This window comes from Mixophyes fleayi, chromosome 2 (genome assembly GCF_038048845.1).
Source record: "Mixophyes fleayi isolate aMixFle1 chromosome 2, aMixFle1.hap1, whole genome shotgun sequence".
Classification (NCBI taxonomy): domain Eukaryota; kingdom Metazoa; phylum Chordata; class Amphibia; order Anura; family Limnodynastidae; genus Mixophyes; species Mixophyes fleayi.
In genome coordinates this window covers 121,300,162-121,316,936 of record NC_134403.1, presented here as the reverse complement: position 1 = coordinate 121,316,936, position 16,775 = coordinate 121,300,162, and the positions used below count along the sequence as shown (strand labels likewise).

Genomic DNA, 16,775 nt, shown 5'->3' with positions numbered 1-16,775 from the left:
GGGCATGTCCCAGATCAACTTTAAATCTCAGTGTATAAATAAAGCTATCAAGTATTTGTGTGCTACATGAAAAAACAGCCAGTATTTAACTTATGTGCAAAATAATAAACTAATTTGCACCCCTTGCACTGTAACATGGTTTGTCTTGGTTGTAATGAATCAGGCCCATGTGGTCTAATTATACTTCTACTGCACAAACTTTATTTTGTTTCATTTACCCAGTTGAAAACTGATCACCATATTCTCCCCCTACCAGGCTCTGAGAAAGAACTCATATGAATTAAGTCTAAACTTACTAAGGTTATGCAGATTGAGAACAGGTTTACCACATTGCTCTGAAATTACTTTGTTAATTACTTTTTGAAAAAGTATTCATCACAAAAAGAAAGATAAAAGTTTAGCATAACATAAAAGAAAATCATTCTTTATCTTATGGAAAAAAGTGTGGCCAAGCTAAGCTTTGAAAGATTATCATGAAATGTATTACATTTTTTTCATGCAACCGAACCCACACAGTCTTGTAATAAGACATTGGTTCTGCACATGATTAACTAAATATGTATGCTAAATGCATCTTCTCTCTCTAGACATTTCAAATTTCCATTAAGTTATTTCATAGATACACAAAAAATAGCAATAGATTAGATGGATTACTGCTTTGTGCACTGAAACACAGGAGAGCCCCTTTTCATATGGCAAAAAAATATATATTTTAATACATAATGGAGTATCAGCAGTAGAATACCTATATGTTGTAGATAACTATATGACATTATGAACGTCAGGAACCCTTTTAAGGCACTCATCCTTACAGATGTAAGAAACTTTAAAAATGTTATACACATTTGATTCATCAAATTCGAACATAAAACTCAGAAATCCACAAATCAATTTCCTAGATACACATAAGAAGCAAACTTTAAATTAAAGTGATGCGTTAAATATCAATTTAAAGTTTGCTACATGTGTGTATTCAGCTACTCTCTCTAGTGCGACTAATGTGAAAGGAAGCCAATGTGGGCATTTGCCAGCATTCAACCTCATTTACTCAAAACACCATATATTTGCATTAGTGTGCTAAGATGGTCCGCCACTGCTATGCTTTCTGTAGCGACTTCAAAACTGGAAGCGCATCTAGGTATGAGGAGAGGCACAAAAATCTAAAAGTACTGTAAAAGTCACATTAATAGTCCAGCCCAGGAGATAGTACCTATTCCCCTGATTACACTACAAGTCTTTATATAGTGCAAAATCATGGGTGGAGCATGTCTCTGATATGAGACGTTTAAAGTTAATATATTCTATTTAACAGCAAAAATTGGAATAGAAGATTGTTTGCAGTATGTTTTATGTCAAGTGTATAGTTACAAAAAAAAGTTTGGGGTAAGAATTCTTAGCATTTAAAGCTATATACAACATTATTTGCACTCTGTTTTATGTAAGGATTTAATTAAAAGTTAATATTTATTGGTATAACATTGTCTGCACTATCTTCTCTAGAACCTATTAAAAGTTAATATTGTTTCACGGGGGGGGGGCACCAAACCAGTATCCTGCCTAGGGCCCTATGAGGTCTAAATCCGGCTCTGAGTTTGCCCCTCTGCAGTAGTGGTGCATGGACAACATTCTGCATCAGACATCATTACATCTAGTCTGCAGCCCTGACAGACAGCCAGGAGGAGGTAAGAGTTACTATTTAAATTTAACAAAAGTCAAGCGTGTGATGGGCTGGTAAGTGGGCTTTGGGGGAAGAGGGGCGGCAGGCTGAGCTTTGCCTTGGGCCTCGTGAATCCTTGCACTGGTTCTGCTTATGATGTCATCAATTTGTATCACAATGTTGCTTCTTGTTTTTATTGGTCATCCCACAATACTACTTGTATTTCTTTGTTGTATGAATAAAAATATTTAATTTTTGTTTAAAACCTGCTATTCGAAACTAACACTGCATATTCACTGCAACACTAACACTGCAGTGGCTGTCTATGCATTAATAATCAAATAATCTAATAGTACTAAATATAATTATAATGTCTCAATCATCTCTTTGCATTGGATGGCAAAATTTAACGGGTGATTCTACATATATTGAGAGTGTAGTTCTCAAACCAAATATAATGCATAAACTATAGAGGAGAATGTTAAACCAATGTTTACTGAAATTAACGCTTTTTTAGTATGCAGACAGATTACTGCCATATGGTATAATCCTTAACTGTTTATACACTTTTACAATCCAATTACATACAGTATGCCTGAATGTTGAAAATACAAACAATATTTGTAAGACAGAAATTTGAAATTCCCTACGGTCAAAATTTTTTGCTACAATAGTTCCATTAATACAACTTTGTGTGGTTATATTAAAGGAGGGACATTTAAACCAAAGTTGCAAAATAAAAGTAAACATCTGGTTGCTATGAGCTACAGCCCCTTTTCCTCTGCACCAAAATGAATGGTGTGCAATAAAACTGCAAAACATCATTATCACCATTGGAAAGTATATTATTACTGTACAAACATTAAGAAAAATGTAATGGAAAAAAATAACATAAACATGTGTTATGCTCTCCATGTTTAAAATTGAAAATATAAAAAAATAAAAACTCACCTTACCTAGTAGAGCACTTCACTGTAACTGAACTATTCTGTTTTCACAAAATGTAATATAGTATAAGGGTATCTTCAAAATTGCTATGGTAACCAGTAAGTGAGATCTCAGGAGTCTCTGAAGTTTTGCATATGATTGCAATGTGAATATTTGTCTTTTCAATCACCTCTATTAATTATTTATGTCTGTGTAAGAGTTAATGAGCCTTAATAAATATCTCAAAGCTTATCAGTATAGTACAGCAGTCACTAGGGAAAGAGAATAATGTGGGATATTTGATATATATATATGCTGTAATAAAGAATTATCAGGAAGTCTGTGGTTGTAAATTGTCTAAGAAAAATTGCTACATTTAAAATGGTGTGAAAATGAATAATAGGCTATTAAATAAGAAGAGATGACTTGGACTTGACCTCTAGCTAGATTCATTAAAATATTTTTTCCATAGTACATGAAGTGCTAAACACACAATGCATGCTTAAAGGGAATGCGTCATCATCTGAAGCATTTTGGGTAAGCTATCTAGCTTACATGTGAACTTCTGGAAACCTGATCAGTAATAATCCCATGTCTGGGAGGGTTATCATTTCAGACATAGAAGTGTCAACTGTCAGTCTGTCAATAGAATTGTAACAAATTAGGAAAGTCTATTGGTTGCCGGACAACCATGAAGTTACACAAAGAATGATGATACTAAACTCGTCTGCACATTCTATCGCTGTGCTGACAATTATTCCATATCTCACAAAATATGAGCTTTACACTTTAAGCAAAATGATAAAAATAGAACAATATTTGATTTAAACACTATTCATTTCAGTGCGAACAATGACAATGATTCTCCTGATATTTACTGTTCACTAATGCTATGGAAGTTATTGCCTGCTAACACCATGAAAGCGTTTTACCCAGGGGCATAACTTTACCCTCTGTAGTGGAGACTATGTAGCCCAGCAGTGAGGTGGTGCAGGTGATGCAAGTCTATACCCTCTGGAAATCCCCCCTTTGCACTTCTGTACATATGCAGGGTCCAATATTCAGTGATGCCCATTTGGACATTCATTTCATGCATGCTCATAAGTGTAGAGAGGATACCTTCTGTCGAAGTCATATAATTGGATGAACGAAAGTATATTGGTTAATATTGTTTTATTGTGCGATTGCACTTAGTATGCCACACTGAGATCGCACAGTAAAATAGGCACGTACACACTCGCACTACAACATTTAGTTATTTATATATTTCATATTTATAATGATTCCAATCCACAGAGATTTATGAGCAGATAGTATTTAGTTTATTATTAGTTTATATATTATGATTATATGCACACTTTAGTGTTATTTAAGGTTCAGGTTATAGGAAATGTGTCATGTCTGATATCATTTTAATCCCCTATTCATCAGCAGTTGTCCGGTTCTTTTGCCGTAAAGATCGCACATTGCATACTCTAGTTAGTGATGTTAGGGAATAAATACTTAAAGTTATGCTGACTATAATATGTAAGTAGACTGGTACCCGTGGGAGCGCAGCGAGCGCGGTATGTATTTATCTTTTGGTATTGGCTGTACTGTATTATAATCATGTAATAAATTGTTACATTTTGCATCTGCTAAAATAAATTACTTTGTGCCTTGGAAACACAACACAATCGCTTGGGCAATGCTTATTTGAAAACGATAGAATTACTTTAATACTTCCCCCCCAAATTTTGCTCTGGGGTCTTGAGAATTGTGTTTTATGCCCTTGGTTTTACCATTTTATAATTTGAAATGTGTGTAGCATTTTTCAACTGTTTGTCAATACAGGTTAATAAAAATTTCCAAAGCTGCACTACCACCCCAAAAAGATTTTGCTAAGATTTTCTACATGCAGCCATTGTTCCTGGGGGTCTGTCAAATCTGTGTGTGGCCAGGGGATCCCTGCTTCTTATCTATTGCAGATTATTAAAATAAGTACTTCTAAAAAAAAAAAGAAGAAAATACTTTTACTAGTTTGTCTTAGGAGTGTGGGAGGAAACTGGAGCACACTCACACAAACATGGGGAGAACATACAAACTGCACACAGATAAGGACCTGTTCGGGAATCAAACTCATGACCCAGTACTTTGAGAGAGGTGCTAACCACTAACCCGCCGTGTTGCCCAGTACAGTGGCTCACAGTAACCATACCACTCCACCAATCAAACTGTGAAACAATATAATATATTCTTAGTTCTAATAATTTTATTAATCATGGGCCACATGTAAGGATTCTACAATGTAGCAGGTTACATTCCACTGCACTAAAACATATACTTTGCTGGATGTTTTCCACAACACTAGAATATCATTTGATGGTTATTTACTTACCATTTATAATATAACACAATATTATAAAAGGAACATAGGAGTTATTTTCCTAGTTTTCCTGGATTCCCAAATTAATGCTGATGAGCCCTAATTTACAGACAAAACACTACACAACCAAGTTATTCTTCTCAAATACCTTATAACTTACTTTATCAGGTACAATTTCAATCAGGGATGCAATTTTAACAATTACATAATGTAGATCTATCTGCAATTATACAGTATATCAATAGCCATGATAATCTATTTGAAAAGTATGGGAAATTCTACATTGTATGTGAGGAGAAAAAAGCAAAGTGACAAACATGTTATGTTCTGTCACATTTCAATATTAAAATGTGTATGTGAGTAAATATGTGGATTTTACAAGGTGCCTTCTCATATTGTATTCTAGGTTTAGTAACCAATAAGAGTTGTATTACATAAATCTTAGGTGACAGTGAAGTCAGTGAATGTGATTAGCTTCGCTGAAGAGTTATTAGAGGTGGAATCACTCAGCATTCAATTTGAACAAGGAGGAGCATTAAATGGAATATATGAAGCAGAGGAAAATTATTTGATTTGGAAAAGGATTTCAGCATTTAGCAAAATCATTAGTAGGTAAATGCCTAGTAGTCGCATTCTATTTGGATGTAATAGGTGACAGCGCAGGTGACGTGAAGCCTGATTAGAAAATAATTGCAGTACTTGATGGCAGATAAGTAGTCCAATATAAGTGTACATTTTTGCAAACATGAGTACTAAATGTAAAACAACTTGGCTCTTATGTGCTTAAATGAAATAAATAAATAATCAAAATAGAATGTGTCGCAACCAGTCATAGGGGTGCCACTCCCTAAAAGACTATAGTAGTAAATAAAGAATGTAGAAAGGTGCGCCACATAATATATAATACAGCAGTAATGGCAGCAAACCCGACGCGTTTCATCAGTAATGCATCTGACTTTTTCAATTATATAACAAGGCAATTATATATGAGAAGCATATTTTCTATCCCATTTCCAACCAAATAGACATACAGCATTTGCAGACTTTATGCTATATCTCTAGTACACTGGCCACCCACTTGAGTTTCATTTATTACCATAATTTGTGTTGTGAAAATAGCTGAGTTATATATTATTTATTGGTCTTTGACTACATTATTCCTTAGCTGTCCATTGTGACATATAGGGGCATATTTAATTGTCCGCGGGATTGCCGAAAATCCCGCGGTCCACGCGGGATTACCGTTATTACGGTAATCCTGCGCGGAAAAAACATTAATACAGTAAGCGAGAGATTACCGTATTAACGGTATTAGTTTTTCCGCGCTCGAACCCGCGGACAATTGAATACCCCCATAGTGTATATTTATACATGTCTTTTTGACATTCATTCTATTACTTAGATTTAATCCATTTTGCCAATTTATCTGTATATTTTTATGTGATAATAAATTATTTCAGAATTCATACAAGTATCCTGCCATTACTGCTGTATTATATATTATGTGGCGCACCTTTCTACATTCTTTATGAGTAATAAAATATTTGGGAAACTATCATTGGTGATGAATGTTCGGTGGTAATTAACACTCTGTATCATTGCTTATCGCGTCAATATATTAAGTTGTACCTACTCAATTTATCATCCAGCTCCTGCCTGACAAGCCTTTGTGAAAAACACCCTGGTCTGCAATAGAGGATGGGGTTTCGCCAGAAGCCTAATGCTAGGGCTTCAGTGATAGTCTACTTCTTAGTATTTCTATTGTGCATGCACTGGAAAACATCTGGTGAACTGCATCCTGCTGGTGAGAGTTCACAAGAAGCTCTTGCTTGTCTGATTTCTATCCTCTCCAGCAGATCTTAAGGTAACTAACGTCATCCTGAGTGCAAAGATGCAAAAGTCAAGCTCTTACCTGTCCTTACACTGTTCCCAAAGAGCTCTATCAGCGGAAAATAGGTTAAGGCCAGACAAATCTGATTTTTCTAAAATTTACAACTGTCTGTAAAAATCTCTTATCATTGCAATTTCTTAAAAAAACCCTCACAAAAGGCAGCTGATTGATACTCAGCTACTCCTGCAATACCAGTCCAGAGAGGTAAAAGTAAATTTATCTCTTTGCCGCCAGCCAATGTATGAGTGCAACGTGTTAAAAAAGTTTAAAAACAGTTACATTTTAAAAAGTAAAATATACTGTAAACCAGTTATGCATTAAAAATGCTTAATTTAAAGAATAAAGCATTTTTAATTATTTTGATCTGCTATCGCCAGCCTGACATGGTGATAAAAGAACAATTACTGTTGTGGTACAGGTGCCTCTACAATATTTATTCATCAAGCTTCCCATACCTTTGTCATCCAACCTTGAATCAAATGAAAAACTCCTTTCTAAGGTCCTTGACCTATATTTTGGTCAGTGTCCTTTTTACTACTTCTATAAAAAGAGCCCATGAAAGTAATGTAAGGACAACGCTTTTAATTAATAGCTATTAAGTTAACTTAATTCTATAGTTTTATGTGTAAAATAAATACAAGAATAAACAATGTCCATAGAATAGCAGCTGGAATTATTACAATAAATATTACAATATTGGAATCAAACTCCTTAAATTGTAGAGCTATGCAGTTTTGGCCCTTTGATAAAATAATTCTTTCATATTAATATACAAACAAAATGCAGAATAAATATTAGAAATTAAATATTTATAAATCAAAACAATTTGCAAAATGCTTTCAAAGGCAAAGTAGCCTTGGATGTCATCTGGCTACAGATTTGTATCTAAAAACTATAAATTTAATAAGAATATACATTTTAAAAAGATGTAAAATGATAAAACAGTTCACATACGGTAATAATTTACATGAACCTTGGATGTTGTAGAAGACACATACTTAAAAATATGTACCTAAAACACATACATTAAATACGTACATAGAGACATATAAACAACTGAGAACGGCCTTCCCGTTACCCAACACCTGGTTCTTCCAGTATCTACAGCTGAGACATGCCCTGAGTGCCCAGTTTCCTGGGGCTTTGCTTCAGATTTCAGATTCTCAGGTTAAAAATGTATTACGATCTGTGGGATCGTGTAAGACTATAGCTGTGCTTTGTGCCTTATTGTTGCCTCAGGTGTCCCCGGGGAAACTAGATCCACTCAGAATGAAATGGGAGGCTGATTTGGGGGTTCTTTCTGATGCAGAGTGGAGTATGGTGGTAGGTGGTACTAGACATGCCACTTCTTGCCTTAGGTTCCAGCAGGTACATTTTTACATGGTACACAGAGTATACTTAACACCGGCTAGGCTGCACGCGATAGGACAGCGCACCTCTGCGGGGTGCCCCAAGTGCGAGAACCCTGAGTGCACCTTCTGGTATCTTCTATGGTCATGCCCAATTGTCCAATCTTTCTGGGCCAAAATATGGGACTGTATCTCCTCCACACTACCTGTGACCCCTTTGCTGTGCCCTAAGATATGTCTGTTCGGCACCACACTAGAACAAAATCTGAGTAACCCACTCTTTAAATACATATTTACCTTGGCCTTCCTTCCTAAGGTTATTATAGTTAGGGGGTGGATGGCAGCTGAGACACCTAGTGTACCTCATTGGATCAATCTAGTTACTGAAGTCTGTAGGCATTATGTATGAAAGTAGGAAAGCCATGCATAAATACCATAAGGCATGGCACCACTGGGACGAATCAAGTTATGTCATCCACCCTTATCAGGATGATATGGTGGGTTTGGGGAGTTACCGGGTAGGTAGTTAAGTTCTCAACCCTGTGCGGCTTCAATGGGTCTGACCTGAAGTGCATTTTCTCTTATCGTATAGAGTTGAAGACAATCTGATGGTACTTATCTTGTAAATTAATTACTAATTAAAAGTCTTATGAAAGTTGTTGTTCTAAAAGTTCACAAGATATCACTGTAGGATCAGGGTTAGTTAGATGGGATGTTAGGTATGTTATTTGTATGTTGTAACTCAAAATCTTAATAAAAATACTTTATTTAACAAAAATAAAATATGTACACAAAGAAAAGCACGGTATTTTAAAGTTAGCTCCTGTAGAAAAAAATTGCATTCTTCACACATCCTCAAAACATTCAAACAGAATGACAAGTAATAATTTTATAGTCAAGCTATCAAGCACAGTTTTGATAGTTGGAATTACAATACTGCAATTTTAAAAGTTCAGTTTGCAGACTTTAACCTTGCATGAATTCTGAGTGTTCAAAATTTATTCAATTCATATTTTTGCTTCAATGCTTTCAACATTGGCATAAGTTTATCAGCCAACTAGCTGAAGTACCCGGTGATGCCCGGGTTTAAATCTTCAAGTTAATAAGTTATCAGAGAGTTGGATTTAACTTTTAACCTTTTAAAAATAAATAGCAGCTTAGCAGCTCTTCCAACACACCCATGAGGTGGCTGCCCAGTGTCATTTTTGTTTTTATTTTAAATGTCATCCAAATCCATCAAGTGGAAGGACCAGAAAAGGCTCTCCGGTCAGACCAACGGGAGGTCCGATCGGGACCTAAACCCCTTAGTATGCCTTCTGGGATCCATTGTGAAGTTTCTGTGAAGTTATCTGTGAAGTTTTTGTCTAAATCCATCAAGTGGAAGACTCTTAACAGGCTCCCTGAGTCAAAGGTCTGCCCAGCATACACCAACAGAAGGTCCAACTGGGACCCTAACCCAATTAAAACCTGGCCAGGCTCCAAATGGACCACCTTGCATTGGTTTCATCCCAATCGGTGCAGGGGTGTCTGATAACATGTATGTGAGGCACAATTGTTACATTCTTTAATACTTTGACCCAGGGAGCCTGCATTCAGTTTTAACTTTTTGGGACAGCTTTGTTTGCTCTTTAATAGGTGACCTATTTGAATCCCTCCCCCACTAACCTTGCAAATGAGGTTCCCCAAGGGCCGGCACTACTCTGTGAAGTGCGGTCTCCTATGGTGAAGGTTTATGGGGTACTTAAAATACTGAATGAGTGACACAGTATCACTCAGTGGTTTTTTATTACCGGTGACAATGATCAACCGCGCTGACATGTGGGAGCAGTAGTTGGCAGCTTCTTACATAGGAAGCTGCTGGCTAATCCTCCTCCATGATTGTGATAGGTTGGAAGTGTGGTGCATTGCTAGTATGTAATAGTCCAGCGACACATTCACAGCTTGACAGCGGAGAAGAAGATGCCACATGAGAAAGGGGGGGGGGTGACAAGAAAAAAAGGGGTGCCTATGGTGCATGGGCACTTGCCCGTGTTTCTCTCTGCTACAGAAAAACAGGAGATTTGGACATCAGTTGTCACAATCACACATCTCAAAGTACATTGAATAGCTAGCTATTTTCCTCCAAGCCTTTTTCTTTGCATGATTACAAATATTGAGCAATGCACCTGATAACAGTCTAATGAATGTGGAGCCAAAGGAACGGACCTCCACCAAACTGCAAATGAGACGTAGGGATGCAGGGAGGGCATTGACATACCTTCTAACGTGTCTGTCCCAACCAGCCAGACAGGAAATGTGGCCATGGCAAAATGGGGCTGTGGTCGCATGGAGATGGTGGTATGGCCACGCCAACAGAGGGCTGCCTTGCTCTGTCTAGGGACAGCAGGACAGAGTCCTAAAATCGGGACTGTCCCGCTGAAATCGGGAGAGTTGGGAGGTATGCATTGACGAAATGTAGGCAACCTCTTAAACTTACTTGCTATTGTCATACATTTTCTTATAGGAATTATCTGCATGTGTGGATGGAGGTGTTACAAGAGAGTTAAAACATTTTATGTTTGAACACAGAAGCTTCAGGTTTACAGCAAAACGATTTCATGTATATTAAACATGTCATCATTCTGCTAATGAAGGGCATGCACTGTAAAATGAATGTAGTCCTAACATCACTCCAATTGTCCTACCTCAAGACTGCAGATGCTAGCAGCTTTGTGAGCAATCATTTCTGCTCGTTTCTGTGACCAGGTTAGTGTACTCAGTATGTGATGTCACTAAAGGGGACATGTTCAGATAGTGCATACAACTTCAGTCATCAAATTTAGGCTGGATTCCTATAATCATCAGAAATAACCTTTAGAATCACTTAAAGCAGAAACACTAAAAAAAAAATCACAATCTACACCCTGTGTAGTTGACAGTTCTGACACAGGTATTTTAAGAAGTGAAATGATTGACTGCATAATTCTATCATTAAATCAGAGAACATTTTATTACTAACCTGTTATTGTGATTTTCTGTATTTTATTGTCAATCACTAATACTGAGGGACACAGAAAAATACTTAATAGTAAGTAAAAAGGAATTAGGCAGTAAATAAAGTAGCCCAGCAGTACAGTATAATGTGGTATATACTTTGGTAAATTATTTTTTTTAATACTCTACCTTTTTAAATCCTCCCACAAGTATCTGCTCACATGAGTGCATTATGTCCATTCCACTACATACCACGGATGGTCTTACTAGAGATGAGCAGATGGAACAGGACATTTTGCAGAAATGCAAGTTTCCGTTTTACTTTTCCATTCCACACATTGTTGAATTTTCCAGAATTTATAATTTTATAAATATAGTGCAGAATGGCAATTTATGGTCAAGGTACAGACCTGTTATAATGACGGTCAATTAATTCTGCTGTGTGGTATAGTGGTAATAGCACTGGGAATACTTATGCTCAAATTCCGTTATTGAAACATTTCATGGCCTAATGCTGAATGAGCTGTAAGCCCTAAATGGGTAGAAATCCATTCTGACCCAGAGTGGGCTTAATTTTCAAAAATACTTGAGAGAAACAGACCTAACCAATGACAAATATGCCCCATGGACATGTCCTTATCTTGCCAAACTTTCTTACGCCAGGCATGTTCTGATAGCATTTTATTTTTAACTCACTCTGGGCCTGATTCATGTTCGGACGTACATCCATTTGCTTGGCAAATCTTGCGTGAAATAGCTCTGCACACGCTCAGAAACGGACCTTGCACCATTGAACGCAACTGCATGCCATTCATGTCGGAACACACTGTTTGCTCAGTGTAAAAAAAAAATCACATACTTATCTGCGGATTGCAGTAAATTGTTTATACTAAACATCCTTTGTTAATCAAGGTGTTTAAATAGTCTTCAGTAACTTCCTGTCCTTAAAATGGACTATTTACACTGCAATAGAACTGTCTCAATATCTTGTAGTGATGGGGACTGGTGCTGTTATAGGGCTCTTAGTGTAGGATCTACCAAACAGTAATTTCTTTCTGGAAACTGTATTCACAATTTAGGACTTTATCTTATTTATTGAAAGATTGCAGTGTAGGTGCTAAAAGTGCAATTCATCATTATCTAGAGATGAAACATCCACAAACCTATGTTAGTTGCAGGTATAATTATTACAATATAGACCAAAATAATTTGAATATCTGGCTGTAGTTAAAATACATATGTGCATTAAATAATTATTTTATGTACTATCGACATGCAGGATGGTATTGCAGTTTTTTTCAACATATTTTACAAATTTATTTTAGTAAACACACAGATGTCAATTTAAAATTGAAGCAGCTATAAGCTATTGCATAGGTACTTATCTGATGAATCAGGAACATGCAACTTTAAGAATAATGATATTTACAATATAGAAGGTCTTGAGCATATACTTTTGCAAGAAGTGTATACTATAAGAGGAAACACTTATAGTTTTAAAAACATGTATACGAGCATGCATTACCCAGCTGACACTGATGTGAATGGTATAGTGGCCAGGCAATGTTCATAAAACTGACAGAGGTACATTACAACCTTTTCCAAAACAACAGTCTATTGTCTGAAACACCACTGGAAATGAAGCACGGAGATTTCGCAAAATAGCAGATTATATACCAATTTGACACAAATGGATCGTGACATTTAGCTATTTCTTGGAATGGAGGGAAAAGGGTTAATAATAAGCCCCACCACCAGATTATAAATAGAATAAAACTAATGGAGAACTTTGTCAGAAAGCACCAAATGATGCTTTTAATTAAAATGATGTATATAATTTAATTCATTGACATTCCTGCATCACTGATATATAGCACCTGAGCCTATCTACAGTGGAGAATCCATCCTTCTTCAACAATGACAGCAAGGAAGAGAACAAAATGCAAAGCATTTTTATGAGATGAGACGCAGACTTTCACTCACAGCTAAAAACACAATGCAGTCTTTGATAACCAAGGACTGTAAAACAATAAAAAAAAAACACAAATAGTTACAAAAATGTATATACATAAAAATAGCATTTGCCGTTAAAATATTTTAGTGCACATAAAAAAAATATAATTATCTTAGAGAAGCAAGAATCAAGTTGCACTGTCAACATAAAATATAAATCCTATAACTTAAACAAATGTCAGAGAGTACATATTATATCTAGCTTGAGATTTTAGCAGAAAATAAATGTTTAAAGGTTCAAAAAAAAGTGCACGGGGGGAATCACACCAGAGTAACACACTGGCTGTTCTGTCTACCCCCTCAATGAGAAGTCATGTGAGATAAAACCTTATTCTTACCTGCTATCTCCAGGTAGGGGACACTGACCAGGCTAAATCCCTTCGCACTATACGCCTGTCTGACCTCATTGCAGCTACGAGGTTTCACATCAGACCCAGCGCAAAGTGCCAACAATACAGGTCCCCAGATCCAAAGCATGGTGCAAGGTACAATCCAACGTGAGATATTCCCAAAATATGACCTTTTATCTCGTCCAAAAAAAAATAAACACTTCCACTGCAATAACAAACAAATGTCATCCAAAACAATATCAATGTAGTTGCACCCCTTCGGCGCAGTTGACAGAGGTCCAGAACCCTTGTACGATTGTCTCCACAGATAAAAGAAAACTTTTCATTAACCAGCAGCAGAATTTCCTCCTGTGGAGAGATATGAATTTAGCGGTGTGCGGCAGATAGACAGCCTGTGTGTAGAATGCTGCAGGGATCAAATGCTTGACACGACTTTAGTGGTAACCTGTCTGCGTTATGTGCTGTATATGTGACCTGCTTGTACTGTATGTTCTGTTGTAGAAATGTCACCGCTGTGCCTGGCTACTGTGCATAGTGCATGCAGCTCTGCTCTACACAAGCTCTCTGACCCAACTGCCAGCAGAAAATCCTGGAGATACAGTGAGACGGAGAGAGGCAAAGAAACGTGCTGTACATTGTATTGCCTCAATCTAGGAACAAGGTTGATAGGGAAATGTGGAGTGGAGTCAAAGATTTAAACCGCACGCTGTATAATTGGCTCTCAAATCCTGAGAGACATTCTTCTTCTGTTTAGGCTGCTATCATTCCCCCAGTGATAACATGGAAAACTTAACAGTGTAAATGGATTATAAATAGTAGATTTTAATGTTAAAACTGACTGTGTGTCAGTTGCTTATCAAGCTCTGTGTTTAAATATAAGAGTCAACAAATATGATTTCTTAACATATTGTGCAAAATGAAATATGCAAATTTTACATTTGTTTTATTTAAAGCAAGAGAAAGTTTTGACCAAGTATATTGTCTTTGCCTACCCTCTTCAGTATGTTTGATGGTAATTTCTTATGGTATGCAGAATTCACTGTTGCCATTTTCTCAGTGATTCGGTTTTCGTATTTTTTTCCATCGGTTTGCAACAGGGCAATCTTAACAACGTTGTAGGCCCCCAGGCAAAGCAGTGCACTGGGGCCCCTACCTACACAACCACTCACAAGAATAAAAATGTAAATTATAAATAAAATTAGGTTTATATTTATTGTTACTTGCAAAAAAAGACAATGTTTAAAAAAACATGCTGTACTACAGAGATTAATCCACATGTTTTTTTAATTATAAACAAAATTATTATAAACTATAATAATAATAATATATGTGTGTATATTCATATACACAGTATAAAAACACACATACATCCCTACCATACGCACATAAATAGAAAATATAACATAATTTACAATATCTTGCTAAGTGAAAAAGAAAATATCCAACAATGATATAATGTTCACAATAATCACCAAATTAGTAGAACTCTTACCTTGCTGCTGTATCCAGCAAAGGAGGTTTCAAAGAGCTACATATAGTCTCTTCACAGTTCTTTACAATCGCTGTGGAGGGAACTGTTAATAAATGACCAACATACCCATCATACCAGGGTTAAGCCAGGGGCTTTAAGAGCCTCAGCAGCTGGGGAGGGCCCAAGAACTCTATCTTAATATAATAAAAAAAAAAATTCCTGTAGCGCCGGGTCGGGGGGTGGGGTGTGGGCGGGGTGCTAGGAAGGCTGCTTGCCTGCTATTAGTGACAGCCTGTCACTGTAGTGCGGCCGCGGTGAGCAGTAATCTTCTTAGGAGATATTGTGAGAGTGAGACTATGACTCACAGTCTCACTTTCCCGAGATCTCACTACGGAGCTTACCGCGCACCGCGGCCGCACTACAGTGAAAGAAGAACTCCTTAAATGTTGTGGCTTTTCTTGTCAATTGATTCTTCCTTGAGGGTTAAATTCCTCTTATTTCCTCATCATGGACCAGGATAGATAAAACAGAACAAGGCAGAAACAGGCTAAACAAGCCCTTGTCCAATGTTTCCAAAAGTTGGGAGCAGGGCCCAAGAATTAGTAGCCAGCAATTTTGTAAGGAAACATTTGCCAATTTGAGTGGAGGTCCTAAAAGTAGGTGTAAAGTATGTGCTGTACATATGCTTGCTAAGGACAGTGTTGCTTGTTTTTTTTCTATGTTTGCATATTATTATTTGTATAGAACTAATACAACAAACTGACACTACGGGAAGGGGTATGTACATATATACCAAGTATAGTAAGGGCGTGTGACCGTAAATGCAACTGAGTCTGCTATAGGGCTGGTACAAAATCTACATACATTGTGATTAAATTTCATTTGTCTTTAACTTCTTTTTGGCATTTTGAAAATACTGAGGTAAATAAAATGATCAAAGGTGATACAACTTATGCCCAATCCGATATATTACTGGGGGGCCCCCAATAATATCAGATTAGGCATAAATCGCTTGAGAAATGGGGGCCTCACAGTACCCCTAGCCTATGGGCCTACAGTGTCTTAATCCAGCCCTGATCAGACCACTCCACATGCCATAAAACCTAACTGAATGCCTCTTGCATACCCATCAGATCTCTCTATATGCCCCTTACATACACATCAGCTGCTTTTGTCCCCCTTCACGTCTCTCTTATTTTACACTGTGCACTCCATTATGCTACTATTTGCCCCCCTTCATCATGCTTCTGGTCTCCCCCTGTATCAGATACTGTGCCCTTTATTATTCTCCTATATGCCCTTTATTATTCTCCTATCTCCATCACTTAACTTTCTATCGCCTCCTTCTCTTCTGTTTCCTTCTTTTCTGTTTTCTTTTGTCCTTGCTTGTTTGTCCATCATGTCATGGCTCCTATCCGTGCGCTCCACATTGAAAATGTCGGGCATGATGTCATCACGCCCGACATTCAGTGCGAGACCAGCATGGAGGAGGGGAACGGGGAGGGAACCGGGTCACCACCGCATGACCGCAAAATGGTAAGGTTTTTGTTTGTTTTTCTAAATTACTTCAGAGCCCTGCCTATGGGGACCCCTTGTCTTTGGGGCCCATGGGCAGTTGCCCAGCGTGATCAATGGGAAAGACAGCCCTGGTTTCCAAACCGCCGCATTTACTAAAGCCCAAACTGCCAGTAAAATAGCTGAAAAAAGCAGTTTCACAAGCCACCACTTTACTGTCATGGCCAGAAGTTTAGAGAATTACAGAAATATTGCTTTTCACAA

General features: G+C 37.2%; 1 protein-coding gene across 1 annotated transcript in view; it reads right to left on the bottom strand.

Moving 5' to 3' along the window:
• The window catches only part of GPC6 (glypican 6), a 551,499-nt gene extending 537,346 nt beyond the window's left edge, over window positions 1-14,153 (bottom strand). Inside the window, exon 1 of the mRNA XM_075199893.1 lies at window positions 13,514-14,153. Coding sequence (XP_075055994.1) covers window positions 13,514-13,652 — 139 coding nt within the window. The 5' untranslated portion in view covers window positions 13,653-14,153. The remainder of the gene's footprint in view (window positions 1-13,513) is intronic.
• Window positions 14,154-16,775: the final 2,622 nt, after the last annotated feature.